The sequence below is a fragment of the Notamacropus eugenii genome, chromosome 5, assembly GCF_028372415.1.
Source record: "Notamacropus eugenii isolate mMacEug1 chromosome 5, mMacEug1.pri_v2, whole genome shotgun sequence".
NCBI lineage: Eukaryota > Metazoa > Chordata > Mammalia > Diprotodontia > Macropodidae > Notamacropus > Notamacropus eugenii.
Window position 1 is genome coordinate 383,288,765 of NC_092876.1, and position 17,129 is coordinate 383,305,893.

The 17,129-nt window shown below is 36.8% G+C and overlaps 1 protein-coding gene across 2 annotated transcripts in view; it reads left to right on the forward strand.

Moving 5' to 3' along the window:
- The window catches only part of GPR143 (G protein-coupled receptor 143), a 59,833-nt gene that overhangs the window by 10,078 nt on the left and 32,626 nt on the right, over positions 1-17,129 (forward strand). Inside the window, exons 4-7 of one of the 2 annotated variants that reach the window (XM_072614419.1) lie at positions 8,387-8,479; positions 10,754-10,863; positions 12,480-12,588; positions 14,724-14,841. In XM_072614419.1, coding sequence (XP_072470520.1) covers positions 8,387-8,479; positions 10,754-10,863; positions 12,480-12,588; positions 14,724-14,841 — 430 coding nt within the window. The remainder of the gene's footprint in view (positions 1-8,386; positions 8,480-10,753; positions 10,864-12,479; positions 12,589-14,723; positions 14,842-17,129) is intronic. The other variant, XM_072614420.1, reaches the window with a different exon arrangement.

Here is a 17,129-nt window from a genome sequence, read left to right on the forward strand (position 1 = left end):
GGTGTAGAACTAAAGCCTCAAAATGCCCTAAAAAGGAAAATGCAAAGAAAAAATAATAAGGTTAAAAGATATACAAATTATGTGAATCAAAGAACTGTTACAAAACTGGAAAGTTCAAACTGCAAAATTGTGAAATAAATGGATTTTATTCTTAGCTGCAATAGTCACCAAAAGGTTCAGTTCTGTTAGAGTTTAGGCTCTAATCCTTAGCTAAAGTTGGATTATGCAGATATAACTACTACACATGGAATTTCTGGGCATTTTGGTTTTGTAGGATAATCTAACACAGGCATAGACCTTTTTGGTTACTATTGTCCTGACACGGGGTATCTTTTTATGATAAAGTATTTTTTCTTGTCTTTTTATTATAAAATTTGGTTAACATTAGCAGATATGAACATTTTCATATACAAGGAACAGAAGATGATTATGGTACTATGATTCTCTGTTTCCAATTTAACTCTATTTATCTGTGTCTTCCACTGAACCTCCTTCTGTTCTCTTCTGTGCTTTTTAGTTTTATTGATGATCTTTTTTTTCTTCTTTTTTGATGTTATTTCATTACTCACTAAATCCTTGAAATAATCTTCCACTTTCATTCCCCAAATAAAAGGCCTCTGTTGTAATAAATATGTAGTGTCAGGAGAAAAAAAATATCTACATGTTGACCATGTCTGGAAGTGACTCATTGTGAATCTCTAGTCCAACACCTACCTATCTGTCTAGATGTAGGAAATATGAATCATTGTCAGTATTCTAGAGTAGTAGTTGATAATTGCTCGTAATTGTTCATAAATGTTTTTCTCAGTTGCTTTCCTTTTCAATGTTATAATCATATAAATTGTTTTCCTGGTTTTCCCCAATTGACTAAGTATCAATCCTCTTATGTATCAGTATCACAAAAGTCCTCTAAGTTTTCTGAATCTATCCCTTTCACAGTAATATTCTGTTGCATTCTTATACTAAAATTTGTTCCACTCATTCCTCAACTTATGGAGAATGACTTTGTTTTGAATGCTGACTTTGTCTCTAGGTCTTTGCTACAATAAAAAGTGCTATGATAGATATTTTTGTCCATGTGGATTCCTTTTCCTTTTTCTTTGTTCTCTTTGGGATTTAACTCTAGTAGTGATATTATTATATTCAAAGGCATACACAATTTGTTGATTTGGGGAGATTAGTTCCAAATTGTTTTCCATAATGGTTCAATGAAATTACAATTTTACCACTGTGCTTTAGTGTGCATACTCACTAAAATTTTTCATGTTCATTTTTGCTGTCTTTGCTAATCTAAGGATATGGGGTAGAACCCTTAGAATTGTTTTAAATTTGTACTTCTTTTATTTTTTTAATTGTTTAATAGTAGTTTATTTTCCCCAGTTATATATAGACAATTTTTAGCACTTATTTTTATAAGATTTTGAGTTCCAAATTTTTCTCCTTTCCTCCCTTCCCTCCCTTCCCTCCCCTTTTCTAAAACAGTAAACAATTTTATATAGGTTATATATATACACCCATACAACCTTGTGAAACATATTTCCATGTTAGTCACAGTTGTAAAAGAACAAACAGAAAGGAAAATACTTTGAAAAAATAAAGTAAGTGGAAAAAGTATACTTCAGTCTGCATTCAGAGTCCATTAGTTCTTTATCTGAATGTAGACAGCATTTTCCATCATGAATCCTTTGTAATTGTCTTGGATCATTGTATGGCTGAGAACAGCTAAGTCATTCATAGCTGATCATCACACAATATTGCTGTCACTATGTACAGTGTTTTCTTGTTTCTGCTCATTTCACTTTGCATCAGTTTGTATAAGTTTTTCCAGGCTTTTCTGTAATCTGCCTGCTTGTCATTTCTTATTGCACAGAAGTATTCCATTACATTCATATACCACAGCTTGTTCAACCATTCCCCAGTTGATGAGCATCTCCTCAATTTCCAATATTTTGCCACCACAAAAAGGACTACTATCAACATTTTTACTCTTCTTTTATTTTTAGTGATGTGAAGTATTTTTTTTCATGGATATTTCAGGGATAGCCATTGACCATTTTTCACCTGATGAATGGCTCTTGTTATTATATGGCTGCATCCATTTCCTAAATATGCTGTTCAGCCATTTCAGTCATGTCCAACTCTTCATGCAAAGATACTGAAACAGTTTGCCAATTCCTTCTCTAGCTCATTTTACAGATGAAACTGAGGCAAACAGGTTGAGTGACTTGTCCAGAATAACGCAGCTAGCAAGTTTCTGAGACCAGATTTGAACTCCTGAAGATGAGTCTTCCCGATTCCAAGCCCATTGCTCTATTCACTGTGCCAGCCAGCTTCCCATAAATATATTTAGTTCCCTAAATATATTGGATTTTAAAACTTATCAAGACATTTGCCAGAAAAAATTTTTTATTATGTTAATTTTGTTTCTGTAAAATCTTGTTAATCTTATGCATTAAAAGATGGCTATTTTGTCTTCTGTGAATCCGTTTTATTCCTTTTTTGATCAAAAACTCTCCCCCTTATCTGTAATTGAGATAGGTATTCCCTTCCCTGTTTCTCTGGTTTGTGATTTGATCTTTTATTTCGAAATCCTTTGTCCATTTGGAATTTATTGTGGTATGTGGTATGAGATATAGTTCTAAACTTAATTTCTACCTAACTGCATTCCAGTTTTCTTTTCATTTTTGGTCAATGAGTGATTTGTGACTCCAGCATTTGAAGTCTTTGGGTTGATTAAAAATTGTGTTAGTGTATTCAGTTGCTACTGCTTCTTATGTAATTAACCAGTTGAATGGGTTAACTTTTCTCTATTTTACCAGTAGCAAATAGTTTTATTGATTACTGCTTTCTCATAAAGTTTGAGACCTAGAACTTGCAGAGCTTCTTCCTTTCCACTTTTCCCCACTATTTCCTTTGAGAATTCTTCAACTTTTGTTCCTTTAGATGGATTTTATTAATTTCTCCTAATTCTTTGATAATTTGTTTGGCATGGCACTGGAACTATAAATTACAGTGAGGTTGAAATTAATTTGAATCCAAATAATGTGGAATTCATATTTAGTATGAATTGTATAATGGTACCTGTTTGAATTTAATGAGATAAAATTAAATTGATTGTGATGTAAGTGAGCTAGTTGGGTACTTTAACATCATCAGTCTGCATGGTACTTACTCAGCATCATATGTACATGTGATATATTGCTAAATGTCATATTATCAACAGTGATATTAGATTTTTTTTAAAGAGTCCTTCACAAATAGGAATATATGTGTAGAAGCTATATAAAATTGTATGCCATCTTGGGGAGGGATTGAGGAGGGAGGGGGAAAAAATCTAAGTTATATGGTAGTGATTGTAGAACACTGAAAATAAATAAAATCAATTAATTAAAAAAATAAAGATCAAGGGATGGGGAGGGGAAGAGGGGAAAAAAGAGTCCTTCACAAAATGAACAAAAGCAAGAATACTTCAGATGGAAACACTACCAGTAGCAAAACAAAGAGCAAAACAGATGTTCAATATTAAACAAAAATTTGATGTAAATGAATGATGTAGATGTGATTATAATAACTCTAAAGTAGGATGAGATGTTGGAATGACTGAATTTACAGTACAGAATATTATTAAAAAAAGTTTCTGCTGGGTCTTGGGTAAACCAGCTAGCACTTTTTCTCATCTTGGTGGGTGAGGGGACACAGGAAGAAAATAAGTGCTGGCAATACCTTGGGAAGTCTTCAAGGGAAAGAGGAACAAGATTGGCTTGGAAAGGTTTCCTAGCCAACACCTCACCAGCCTGGTCCTCTGGGTGGTAGACATGGGAATGAACAAAGCATATCCTTTTAATACTGTAGAATTTTCTAGCTTCTGAACCAGAGGTTAAGAACCAAGATGGAAAGACCACCAAAGGCTAACCTAGCTCACTCAGGATAAACACTTTATTTCCTTCTCCACTTTCCAACAAAGCCCATGGACTCTGGAGCATAAAGAGGCAGAACTAAAATACTAAGCTGTTTTTAAGTTAAAAGATCATTGAGGGAACTGCTTTTCCAGGAAAAATTTATAGTATGGTAGGAGAAAATATCTTGAAATGAATCCTTGTTGCCTTCCCTCAAATTGACTTACAAAATTGTCAATCATAAGAAAGCTTTAATTCTCTTACGTCTATTTCTGCTATTTATAAGAATAAAATATTAGAAGCAACCAGAGAGGTCTACAAAAGCTACTGAATAGGCCCAGAAGCAGAGACAGTAATGCTCCCTGGGCTAAGCTTCTAAGAAAAAACTTGGTAGACAAATGTGATGGGAATTCTATGTAGTTACAAGAAACAAGTATGAATGCTAAAAAGTGATATGTGAAGTAAATGAGGGGAAAGAGCAATAGCATGTATCCATGGATCATGAAGATACAAAACATACTTATGCATTCCATCAATAAGAGAAGACAAGTTTGAATAAAGTTAGAATGTTTAATGTTCATTAGGGTGTAGTTTTTTTCCTTGCCTTTGTTTCTTTTTTCCCTTTGAATTTGAATGCTCTAATGTCTTTTCAATTTTAAAATCCTTGATTTTCCATTAATCTGCCCTGTTTAAGTTTTAGTTGGAGCTCATAAGAATTTTAAAGCTCTGATTAGGTGGAGTATCTAATATTTGCCAAAAGAATCTGCTGGAATCCAGGACTTCTGCCAGGAGATGTGATAGAAGCTAGACAGAAGTTCTGTATTTTAAAGTGAGAAAGGGAAAAAATATCCTCAAAAAATCTCTACCAAGTGCTAAGTGTTCTGGAATCTTCAGCATTCATTTATGTATACAGAAGTTACACTGGGCCATATGCTCAGTTAACTTTGAGAAATTGGGAGATGAGGTAGGAAGACAGTAAATAACTCAAAACTACTTCTAATAATCACAAATTTCCTTAAGTAGTGACTAATCAATTAACAACCATTTATTAAACACCCACAATGTGCCCATAACTGTGCTAAAGTTCCAGAGATACAAAGATAAAAATAGAATATTAAATAACAAAAGAGGACTAGCCCCTTATTAAGTCCCAAACGTAGAGAAATCTCATTATCACCTGTGCAAATACTGTGTCCCAAATGGGTTAGTTGCCATACTATCATTCATCTCTTTTTTTCTTTTAATTTTTATTTTTTAAAAGGTTTTTTTTATTTTTTTATTTTTTTGTCATTCATCTCTTGTTCAATGACTTCATTCCTCAATTCCAACTTCAGAACCCTTTAGAAGTCCACAATGATTTCTTAAGAATGAGTATCAAGGACCCATAAGGAGAATAAGTCAGGTTAAATCAAATAGAACTCTTTTAAAAAGTTTGTTCTTTAATATCACCATTGAGAGATAGTATAGCATAATGGGTAGTGTACTAGACTGAGGATCAGGAATTCAAGTGAACTTAAAGCAAATTTATTAAGCACCTAGTATTTGTAAGGTATTGTTTTTGGTGTAGAGCATACAATGACAAAAAAAGTCCCTTCCCTCTATAAACTTACATTCTGATGAGGATAGGAGGAAAATGTATAAAACATGTATACAATTAAGTAATATGAAGTAGATGCAAGGTTATACAAATTAATTCAAGAATAACTTCAAAATATAATGGGAGGTGAATTTTGCTTTAAAATAATGCAGGAATTCTACAAGGTAGAAATAAGAATGATTACATCCTAGACCTGCAAAGGCATGGATGGGGAAGCTATAATTTTGAGTTTGGCAGGAGCTACAAAACTTGTCTGATTAGAAGAAAGAGAATGTAAAGAAAAGTAAAATGAAATGAGATTGGCGAGGAGGGTGGATTGTGATGATCTTTAAATGCCAGACTGTTGAGTTTGTATTTTTGAATAAGAGGTTGACAGAGTCAGATCTAATAATCTAAATAATCTAATAATTAGATTAGATAATTTAGTATTATCAATTACTATGGATTAGATTGGACAGGAGGGAGACTGGTGGCAGGAAGACAAATTAGAAGGCTTGGAGATGACAAGATGCAAGCGAAGGGAGTGATTGTGTGAATGAAGAGAAGGAGACAGTTGTGAAAGATTTTTGGAGGTAGAATTGGCAAAAAGATAAAATAAGAGGGCCCAGAACAGAATCTAGAAAACCAGCCATGCTTAGTTGGTGGGAAAAGGAGGATTCAGGAAAGGTGATGGAGAAAAAATAGTCTTACATGTAGGAGAACAAGCAAGAGGGAACAAAGGTCTTGGAAGCCTTGGGAAGAAATAGTATGTAGGAGGAAGGGGTAGTTGACAGTGTCAATAGAATCTGAAAGGGTAAATATGGTCTGAGGCAAGGCCATTGAATGTGGTAGTTAAAAGAATATCGGTACAGTTTGTATATTATGGGGAAACCAACTGAATGAAGCTGAGAAGTCACTGGAAGAAATCGAGCCAGCAAAAGTCAGCAACCCTGTCTAGGAGTTTGGCTACATGTAAAAAACTTTATCCCTGCTCCACCTTCAATTTCCGTACTTTTCAGTCTTGACTCTGTAGTCAACCTTACACTCTCCTGTACTCTCCCTTGTCAAACCTCAACCCTACGTTGTTCCTACACTGCTACTCACATTTGGGAGTTGATTGAAACGGACAGGATCCACTACAAGTTTATGTTATCTAATCTCAACGGGATTCTGATTACACTAAAGCAATCCCTTTTCTCCTCCTCAGTTGACTGTTCTACTCCCAGGAGTGGTAGTTCTAAACTTTCTTTTTTCTCCCTAGGCTTCCTATACTACCCTGCCCCTACTCTCTCAACAAAAGATCTCACTTCATAAGTTATTGAGAAAATAGAGACCTGAAACTAGAAAACTTGTCTGACCTATGTAATAGATTATCATTCACCTGGAGCTCCCTCTTTTTTTCTTGTCCACACCTCAAATTTCTTTTATATCTACATTTTCCTCTTCCTCCTCCCCTTCCTTCTCCTATTCCTCATTACTCCTTTGCCTAAAAGACTATTTTATGGAGACTTTACACAAGGCAAGTGCTCACATGGTCGGAAGAAGTGATATGAGGTCCCTCTCAAGGTTTCTCTGAAGAACTTTGGAATTGAATGTGTGATATGGGAGACTCTGGCAACGGACCACCTAGCATGATGTGCCTGCTTCAAAGAAGGCACTGTATTCTGTGAGCAAACAGAATTGTGGTAGCTCAAAAGAAAGGATAAATGTGCAAATTTAGAGAATTCACCCCAAATGTTCACATAGGCTGTTTGTGCCTGACCTGTGGTAGAGCATTCCAAGTTCAGTACTGGTCTGATCAGCCATAGTTGGACACGTTGTAACTTGACTCTAACATAGTGAATGTCATTTTGGTTGTCTTGGAGAATGAAGATAATCAACCAATCAACCAACTACTTTACTCCAGTTTCTAATAAAGAGGCAATGATTCTTCTGCTAATGAAGTAATGTTGCTAAGTAAAACTAAAAAATGATCTCATCTGAAAGTAGCATTTCCCATCTGTAGCGACCTCTACATCTCTATTTTTTTAAGTAACAGAAATGTTTTCCTCCCTTCTACCCTTTATCCTTTTGGAAAAGAAAAATAAATTCCATGTAACAAATATGTGTAATCAATTGATAAAGATTTATTAAGCACTATTCTAAGTCTGGGAATAAAAAAAAGAAGCAAAAAACAGTCCCTGTCCTCAAGACACTTACAATCTGATGGAGGGGATGCTGGGGAAGGGGACAACTTACAAATAAATCTATATAAAGCAAGCTATATACAGGATAAATAGGAGATTATTAACCACAGGAAGGCACTGAAATTAAGAGAGGAAGACCCCCTGGAGAAGATAATTTGGGACTTAAAGGAAGCTGGGGAGGTCAGTAGTCAGAGTAAGGATGAAATCAAGCATAAAAATTTTTAATTTTTATAATATTGGTGTTATAGTATAAATTGTTCTTCTGGAAAAACACTTACAGTGTTTTATAGAGGCATGCATGATTGAGTAGAGCAGACCTATGTTTTTGGTTTGGTTTGGTTTTTAGTTGGAATAGAGATCTCTCATTGAGGAAATTTCCTCTACCATGATGGTAGTTACTGCTCTGCATTTATAGTCATGGAGAGTTGCCCAAGACATTGAGAAGCTAAATGATTTGCCCAGGGTCAAATAGTCTGTATGTGTCTGAAGTGAGACTTGAATTCCAGTTTTCTTGACTGTCAATGGCCAGTTTTTTCTTCTATACCACACAGCTTTTAGGTCAAAGTTTGTTTTAAATTAATTCTTTTCCCCAAGAATAGATGAAATATCTGTAGAAGGTCTATTTACTCACTATGCATTTTTCTGACCATTTCAGTATGGCTTCTCTCTAAGTGTCGTGGCATTATTTCCTTGTGTATCTAAGTTTCTCTTTCTCATTTTCCTCCTAGTACTATTCTGCTCTACCATATAATGGCATGGGGCCTGGCAATCCTTCTTTGCATAGAGGGCATTACTATGCTTTATTACCCTTCTGTCTTCAGGTAAGATGTCAATTTATTGCAACTTGGTGGTGGATCAGATAGAAGATTTATTTATTCAGGAAATGAGTGAATGAAAATGGAAATTTAAAACCAGTAAAATATGAAGCAGGACAAGAAAACTAGAGATAAAAGTTAGGAAATTAATTTAAAACATATTTTTACACTAAAATAAGGATCATTCTAGGACAGGGGTGGGGAATCTGCAGCCCTGAGACTACATGTGGCGCTCTAGGTCCTTTGACTGAATCTAAACTTCACAGAACAAATCTCTTTCAGTCAAAAGGTCTCACTTGAGGACCTAGAGGGCCACATGTGGCCTCTAGGCTACAGTTTCCCCATGCCTGTTCTAGTACTGTCACTACTCAGAGCAAATATAGCAACTACTCTTGGTAGTCGCTCTACAGCACAGGCAGTCATACTTATGATGTACCCACGCTGCCAGGAACCCCCAGTCAGTCAAAAAGCATTTATTAAACCCTTATCATGGGCCAGGCACTGTGCTAACCTCTGATGAGACAAAGAAGGGCAAAAATAGTCCCTATCCGCAAAGAGACCATATTCTAATGGGAGAGAGAAATATAAGTAAGGCACAAATAAGATGTATACAGAATATGTGGAAGGTACTCTGAAAAGGCATTGGCAACTTGAATAATCAGAAATACCTCTTGTAGAAAGTAGGCTTTGAGATGAGTCTTGAAGAAAGTCTGGTCTTGAAATGAAAAGCTAGTGAGGAGGAACAGAACATTCCAGGTATTGAGGATGGAGACAAAGACATTCTAGACAAAGACATGGAGACAGGACATTGGGCATCATGTTTGAGGAACTGCAAGCTGGACCATAGAGCTCATGGAAGGTGTAAGGGGGTATGAAAAGTAGGAAGTTACCAGGTTTAAATACAAAAAAAAGAGGAATTTATAGACTCTTAGGTGGCCCTACAAGGAGCCTTAAGACCTCCCTCTGACCCAGCTCAGTTCTATTTTCCTTAGGGACTTGAGTTGAGGTTGACTCCCCAGAATCCTAACACCAGGTTTAGATACTAATGACCCCCGCTCCCCCCCCCCAATTTAAGAAGTAGTGCACTGTAACATGTCCTGGGCTCATTTTAGGCAAAATCCCTAAAATCTCACCAACATGTGAACATATAAGGCAGAGATATATTCTACTCAGCTTTTGCCACCTGGGGTGGGTGACTTCCTTATTGTATTCTTCATTTTCCTGAACCTTCCTGGCATGTGATTATTGACCCATATATCTGAACTCTAGCTTCTTCTTGGGGGTAGGGGAAAGGGGTAGATAGAGGTTGTAGTTGTATCTTATCATTGGTCACACATCCACAAACAGAAATAGTCATGTATATACACATATACATATATGTGTATATTGCATACACACATGTCATATATGTACACACATATGTGTTTATATAAATAGATATACATACACACATGTGTATGTGTCTGTATGTGTATGTGTGTATCCTTTTCTGTGTATCTCTCTTGGCTTGATTTTGTAGATCCTGTAGATTGGTAGATCCTTCAAAATTTTTGTGTTTCTGGAGGGAAGAAGGAAGAATCTCCATAGTCACATGGTGGCTAAGTCTAGAAAATTATGGATAGATAGTCTGGGACCTGTCCCCAAAATGGAAGTGGTTCCAGAAAGAACTTATCAATGAGAGAAGGGGTTAGTAGGAGTGCGGTCACAAGGCTGCTGAGGCACGGTGACTATGTCTCTTTCTCTTTCCCTCCTTTCGTCATTTCTTCTCTCTTTTTCATATAATTCCTTTACCTTTTACCTTATTGGGTTATTTTGCTGATATATATGTATGTATATATGCATACTTACACATACATACATATATGTGTGTGTGTGTATATGCCTGTGAATAACCATTACTTACAGTCATAATAGTCAAAATGATTCTCATTTGAAATATGAGAACTTACTTTGTGAATTGAGCCTTTAGACTATTCTTGTGTTTTCTCTCCTTCCCTTTGAAGTGTCCAGTGAAAAAACCCATCATGCTCCAGTGTATCCCCTCCTTCCTTACTGTTACTCTATCAGAAGGATTCTTTTACTCCTTTTCAGGGTTATAATATATGGAATCCCTTGTTTAAATTACAACTGAAAACATGCTGCTCTTCTCCCTGACTTATTTAATATTTGTAGCCAACATAAATGAGACATTTTTCTTTTGGAGTGAGTCAGAAGTAAATTTGCTGTTTTTCCATTCATATGGAAACAAAAAACAAATAACTTTTATTTTTTCCCCCTTAGTTGTGAAAGTGGCCTGGAGCATGCAGTCCCCCATTATGTGACTACCTACGTGCCACTCCTACTAGTTTTGTTGGCCAATCCCATCTTGTTCCAAAAGACAGTTACGGCAGGTAAAGGTGGTGATGCTTCACTGGTAGGTGGGTAACATAGGTCACAACTTTTATGCCTGTAATATAGAGAAGAGAGGAGATGGATCTTTTAATCTAGTGCTTTGTAAAGGACTTAGGATATATGTGGGCTCTTTGGACTTTGCAGATCGCTTTATTTTCCTTGTCTCCCAAACATGTAAGAATAATGAAACAGGAGAAAGTTTATCTATAAAAAGAAAATATAGGCTAAGAAATTAAAATGAACTACAAAAGTCTGCAGTCACACATAGCAATGCAGCATGTGGGACACCCAGAGAAGCTGCCTTAAGTCCAAAATGTTCTAATGATCCATATCAATTCAAGACCATAGTCCACAAGCCCTCACCAATGTGTTTACATTTACTAGTCATTCAAAGGACACAATCAAAGGCATTTTCTCAATGAATTAGTATAGTAGGAAAAGTAGCAATGGATCATTTCTTTCTTTGCCTCCTTCCTCCTTCTAGAACGGAGGCATACCATGACAGATACAAATCAGTGGAAAAAGTAGAAATTCATAGGGGTTATCTATGGGGCACACGCCTAGGGACACGTAGCCAGGGTACATGTGGATATGGCTCCAAAGCTGCAGGATTGCTGATGTCTTTTGGTGTCATTAGCCTTCTTCCCCGGGAATGTCACCCTGGTACCAGTTTAAGAGGATCAATGACCTCTGCCAGATGTCTCAGCTCCAGTCAGCTAGGGTGCAGTGATTAAAAAACATGTACCTGACAAGACCATTCACTCTGTGATTATAATCAGACTAACAAAATTGATTCAGAGTGACCCCAGGCCAAGACTGTCTTTTCTTCTCAATCCTATGCCTTGGACCCAGATCACAGTCCTTTGTCCCAGAATAAATTGAAATTAGAAATTCCCAAGTTCTTTTTCTGGTTTGATATGCAAATTAATTTGAGCCAGAACAAAAAGGTGAGCGAATTAGGCAAGGTCATTGTTCTCTACCTCATTTTCCTTCCTTTATTATGTATATCTATGTCTAGATTTGGTGCTGTGTTTGGTCATCAAAAAACCTGTCTGCTTTTCAGACTGCTCAAACGGGACTTACACACTATGACGAAGCTAGAGAATTCTTATCCAGGTCTTCTGTGATATGGAGAGGGGATTGAATGATTAGGAACCAACCAGCAGCTTTTTATTTGATGGATCCAAAATCTTTCTTCAGTGGTAGCACACAACCCTCAGAGAGGGTACTAGAACTATTCCTTACCTTGCATCATGAAAAAGGAAGTGTATTAAAGAAGCAGGTATTTTTAATTGTAAGAAGTTGATATTGCACATATAGTGAGAACTGCCATGCATGGATTTAATTGTGATTCCTTCAGGGTTTCCCTGTACAATGTTGAATCATGGTATATTAAATATTGTTCATTTGTCATATTCCAAACGCCCTATGGGGAAGGTAGCTTTAATATTCTGGTAGAGTTTCTCAGTCTTCTGCCTTGCCCCCGAGCTACTGTGCACTGAATAATTTAAAAGCTCTTTGGGTTACATCTAGCTTTGTCTCTTTCACTATCATTGTACCATCTCTGTTAATAATGAACAAGACCATTTAAATAGTTCTCTTCTATTCTTTTTAGTGGCATCTTTACTCAAAGGAAGACAAGGCATTTACACAGAGAATGAAAGGCGGTTGGGAGCAGCGATTCAAATTCGCTTTTTCAAAATTATGCTGGTGTTCGTAATTTGGTAACCTCTCTTTTCTACATTTTCATGGCTGGAGTGGGGAGGGAGGATTTGAAAGTGACTTGCCATTTTGCTCAATCCAGTTGTGACCTCGATGTTTCAAAGAGAAGTCTTTGGAAAGGAAATCTTTGAAACTTGTGTGAGGTGCCCTTTGAGGAAATGGAGAGAGAACAGGAAAGCAAGTTGACAATGCACAGACTTCTGGAAAACTATTCAGTTTTACTCAAGCATATGTAAAGCCCATGAAACAAGGAATCCCAAGTTTAGTTTCCAAACTTCCCAACCATCTGCATCCGGTATTTCACCCCTTGGCTGGAGTTAGCATCAGTTTATAGCACTTTTAAAAGGCTTGAAAGAATCACCAAATGATATTCTTCTCTTAGCTAAAATTTCTGTATCTAAGGACAAAGACAAGTCATCATTGGTAATTTGCCTTGGTGGCAAGTTTAGCTAAGGGCAGATGGTGACAGGGTCTTAAGGAGGTGCCCTTTAAAATAGAATTGAAACCAATGTGGAGATAGATTAGTTTCAGAAAGCTCTTCACTGTAGTTAAATGATACTTCCAGATACAGTACAGGCATCTGTGGTATTAATAATTTATCTGACATAACAAGGTTTGTTTAGACAGTCTATCAGAAGCATACATTTTCTTACTCTTAGGAAAATTGGCTCCCTCTTCCAAAGTCCACTAAAACCCTCTACTAGTTACATTCCTAAAGCCAAGTTAATTGATATTATTTTGGTCTTGATTATATAAACCATAAGCTACCAATAATATGAAAGGAGAAAATACAAAAGATTTGGAAAAATACTTCACAACCTTATGGAATAAGTTGTTATTAATTATCCCCATTTTGTTGGTGAAGAAACTGAGACTATAAATAAGTGACTTATGTACGGTCACTGGGCTAATAAGTGACTGAAGGCAAGATCCAAATCTGGCCCTTGATCTCCTATTCCCTCTAGCTCCCCTAGAAAATCTCCTCCCTGCCAACACCCTGCTCTGATGCCTTCTAGTGAAATGGAGGTAACTCAGGGTTCTTTATGGCAGAAAACCTAAAGCTCTAACAGGAACTACCAAAAAATCCCTGTACTGAAATGCTAACAGTTTGAGAGACAGCATGATAAAATGGGCTTAGAGTCAGAGATCTTGAGTTCAAATCCCAGCTCTGAAGTTTACTGCCTAAATAGCTTTGACCAAGTTGCTCCTTGACCCTTAGTTTCTTTATTTGTAAAATTAGAGGGTTGAGCTGGTGTCTGAGGTCCCTTGTAGCTCTTGATCTTTGATCCTATGTTGTGTACCAGTTTTTCTGAGGACCAGCCTAACTAAATTTGAGGAGATTCCTTATTCTAGGCTCATTAAACTAGCTAATGATTTTTTTTCTAACCACAACAACTCAATGAGGATTATCTGTTAACATATAGAAGAGTTGCTTCTAAGGTATAAAGAACACTGACTTTGGATTTAGCAAAGATCTAGGTTCAAATTCTGCCTTTGTCACTTACAGTACCTGGCACACAGTGGGTGTTTAATAAATATTCCCTTCCCCACTGTCCTTTGTGATGGTGATCAAGTCATTTAGCCTTTCTGAGTCAGTTTCTCCATCTATAAAGTGGGTATAATAACTATAATGCCTCCTTCCTCCTTCCATGAGGTTCAAGTAAAGCAATAGTTTAAAAAAAATTCTTTTTAAAAAGCAGATCTTAAAATGTTCTACAGTGTCAACTCTTCCCTTTTTCTCCCTTTTCTCACTTTCTACCATTCCTCCTCTCTCTTCCTTTCTCCCTTCTTCACCTCCACAGTTGAAATCACAGATTCTTGAAGTAAAAAAAAGCATATTCCGGACAAATTCTAATTAATCTTACATGTAATGTGGTAATTTTACACTGGGAGGAAGGTCACTAGATTTCCTTGTTCTCTTTGCTTTAGTCTGAGTCAAAGAACTTAACGTTTCTTGATCCAATGCCATTTGCACGTATTATTTATTTTCACTGCTGGCTACAAGTAACCAGAGTAAACAGACATTTAGTTCCTTGACACCAGTCACCATAAATTTTGCTTTAATAGCAGAACCTCATCATTAAAAACTAATTTTGTTTCTTGTTCTTTTTACTATGCATCTTTATCCTTCTGACAGCTGGTTCCCGAATATCATCAATGAAAGTCTTTTGTTCTACCTTGAAACACAGCCAGATATCAATGGAAGTTCCTTGAAAAATGTTAGAAATGCAACCCTGATCACATGGTTTACTATGGTAGGTCAACCAGATTTTCATTTTTCTACTTCTAAAGGGCAGGGAGGTCACCATAGCAACAGACGGTAGAATTTAGAGCTTGAAAGAACCCTCGAGGTTGTCTTGTTCAGTCTCCTCATTTTATAGAGTGGGAAACTGATACTCAGAAATGGCTTGTATATTTGTAAATTTGTGTCTGGGAGTTGGAGGAACTCTCCCTTTCTTAAATACTTATGCTTTATATGAATATGGGAAACTCACATTTTTATAAACAATTCTAAAACAATCCCAGCCTTCTTGATGCTGGGAGGCTCATATTTAGAACTCAAGTTGTCCTCATCCTCTGCTTTGTTCAGTTGACCCTATGTGGAGAAACCAACAAAGTGTAAGGACATAAATTTCTAGTTTCTTTACCAAAATCCGTTGGATATTCATGATGGTTTACAATAACAAATAGCCTATTAGAATTTTTTTTTTGCATTCAAATCAGGGTTATGTCCTACAGTAGTTTGAAGGTCTCCCTGAGTTGAAGAAATTTAAAAATGAGCAAGGAGAGACTTGATTAGTTTCTTCTACCAACTGCTTGTCCTTCATTCAGTGGCAAATTCTTTTCCAAATGAATGATTATTCTGTAACCTTGTCCCTTATAGGGAAGGAGAAAAGCAAGCCTATAAATTAGACTAATGTGTCTAAAAGAGATTTAGTAAAATCTATGTGCAGCTCTGGGAGAATAGAGTGAGATGCTACCAGCCTCCACATCTGCCAAATCTGCATTCAGGTTTGGAGGAGAGGGATACAAAAAATTTCTGTAACACTTATTATGGGCCAGGCTAAGCACCTTAAAAATATTATCTCATTTAATCAGGGCAATAATGTTACAGTTCCACAAATTGGGGTTGATTTGACAACTCTAAAGATGGCTTTCCAGTTTTCCTTTTTTATATAGATAATACTCCCTCTAAGCTATTTCCCTTCATTTGCTCTCACACTGGTAGGTTGGGTCCTTCAGAGGTTGGCTCCTATTCAAATGTTCAAACAGAAGTACCCATAGGTACTTATTCTGAAAAGTCAGGATACCTTATTGGGGGACTTTTCATTAACAATCAGCCAGTAGGCACAATTAGCTCTTGGCAATGGCCAAGAACCATCTACCAAGACCACATAGTATATACAATAGCTACAAAACATTCTCAACATAAATCTCAGATGCGCTTTCCCCAAAATACACAAACTTAAGGTACAGTGATAGTGGGAGGCATATAGGAAATACATGTGGTCAAGACAAGTCTCAACTCCAGTACTTTAGAGTCCTGAAGCTTTTCCCTCTAAAGCTCGACTCTCCATTGCTATGGATAGTCCTCTCTTGAATTCATAGTCAAATCTGCACACCTCAAAGCTCCTTCTGGTATTACAAGACTGACTGGCTCTCTGTATCTGTCTGAACTGTGTCTGTCTGCTCCCTTAATTGTGCTTTAGACTTTCTTGAACAGACTCTCCAATTGCTGAATGAGGTGTCTCCCTCTAGGCAAGTAATTCCATTCTTAAACACTGTGGCTAATGAGGGTGGGGGGGAGAGGAGAAAAAATTCCCTTCTCCTCCTTTCCCCTCAAAGGGGTGAAAAACTGGCTTCTTCTCTAACTGCTGACTCCTGCCTTCATTGACTCAGACTATAAAACTCCAACTTTTTCCTAGCACTGAGCTGTTTAAAACCCCCAGAGACATATTTAATGTTTTTGTTCAGCCTTAAGATCCGGCACCCTCACTGGAGGCCTTCAAGCTAGGTGACCACTTCTCAGGGATATCCTAAGTGGAATTTACATTCAGTTATAGGGTGGGCCAGATAACCTCTAATGCCAATTCCAGCTCTGAGAAGCTGTGAATCTACTTTCTGTTGCCTTTCTTCTTTCTTTTCCTAGCTCTCCTCAACCTTCTTCAAAGGTTTATCTTCTTCCTCCCACAAAAATGGGTCACTCAGGTTTTGTCCTGGCCCACTTTCTTGTTCTCTATACATTCTCTCCCTTGTTACTCTCACCTATTCCCATGATTTCAGTGTTCATTTTCACAGAGGTATATATATCCCAATGATACATATATCCATCTCTAATCACTCACCCAAACTTTAATTTTCACCTTTCCAACTCCAGACTGGATTTGTATCTTGTGTTTTCTCCTTTCTGTTGCGTAAATTATGTCTCATCTCCTAGTTGGTACCACAGAACCAAATGACCAGGAAAATTTAGGCAGATACCTAGAGATCAAAGAGAAAGAGTAACAAGGTAGACAGACATAATTAGATCCAATAATTGTGT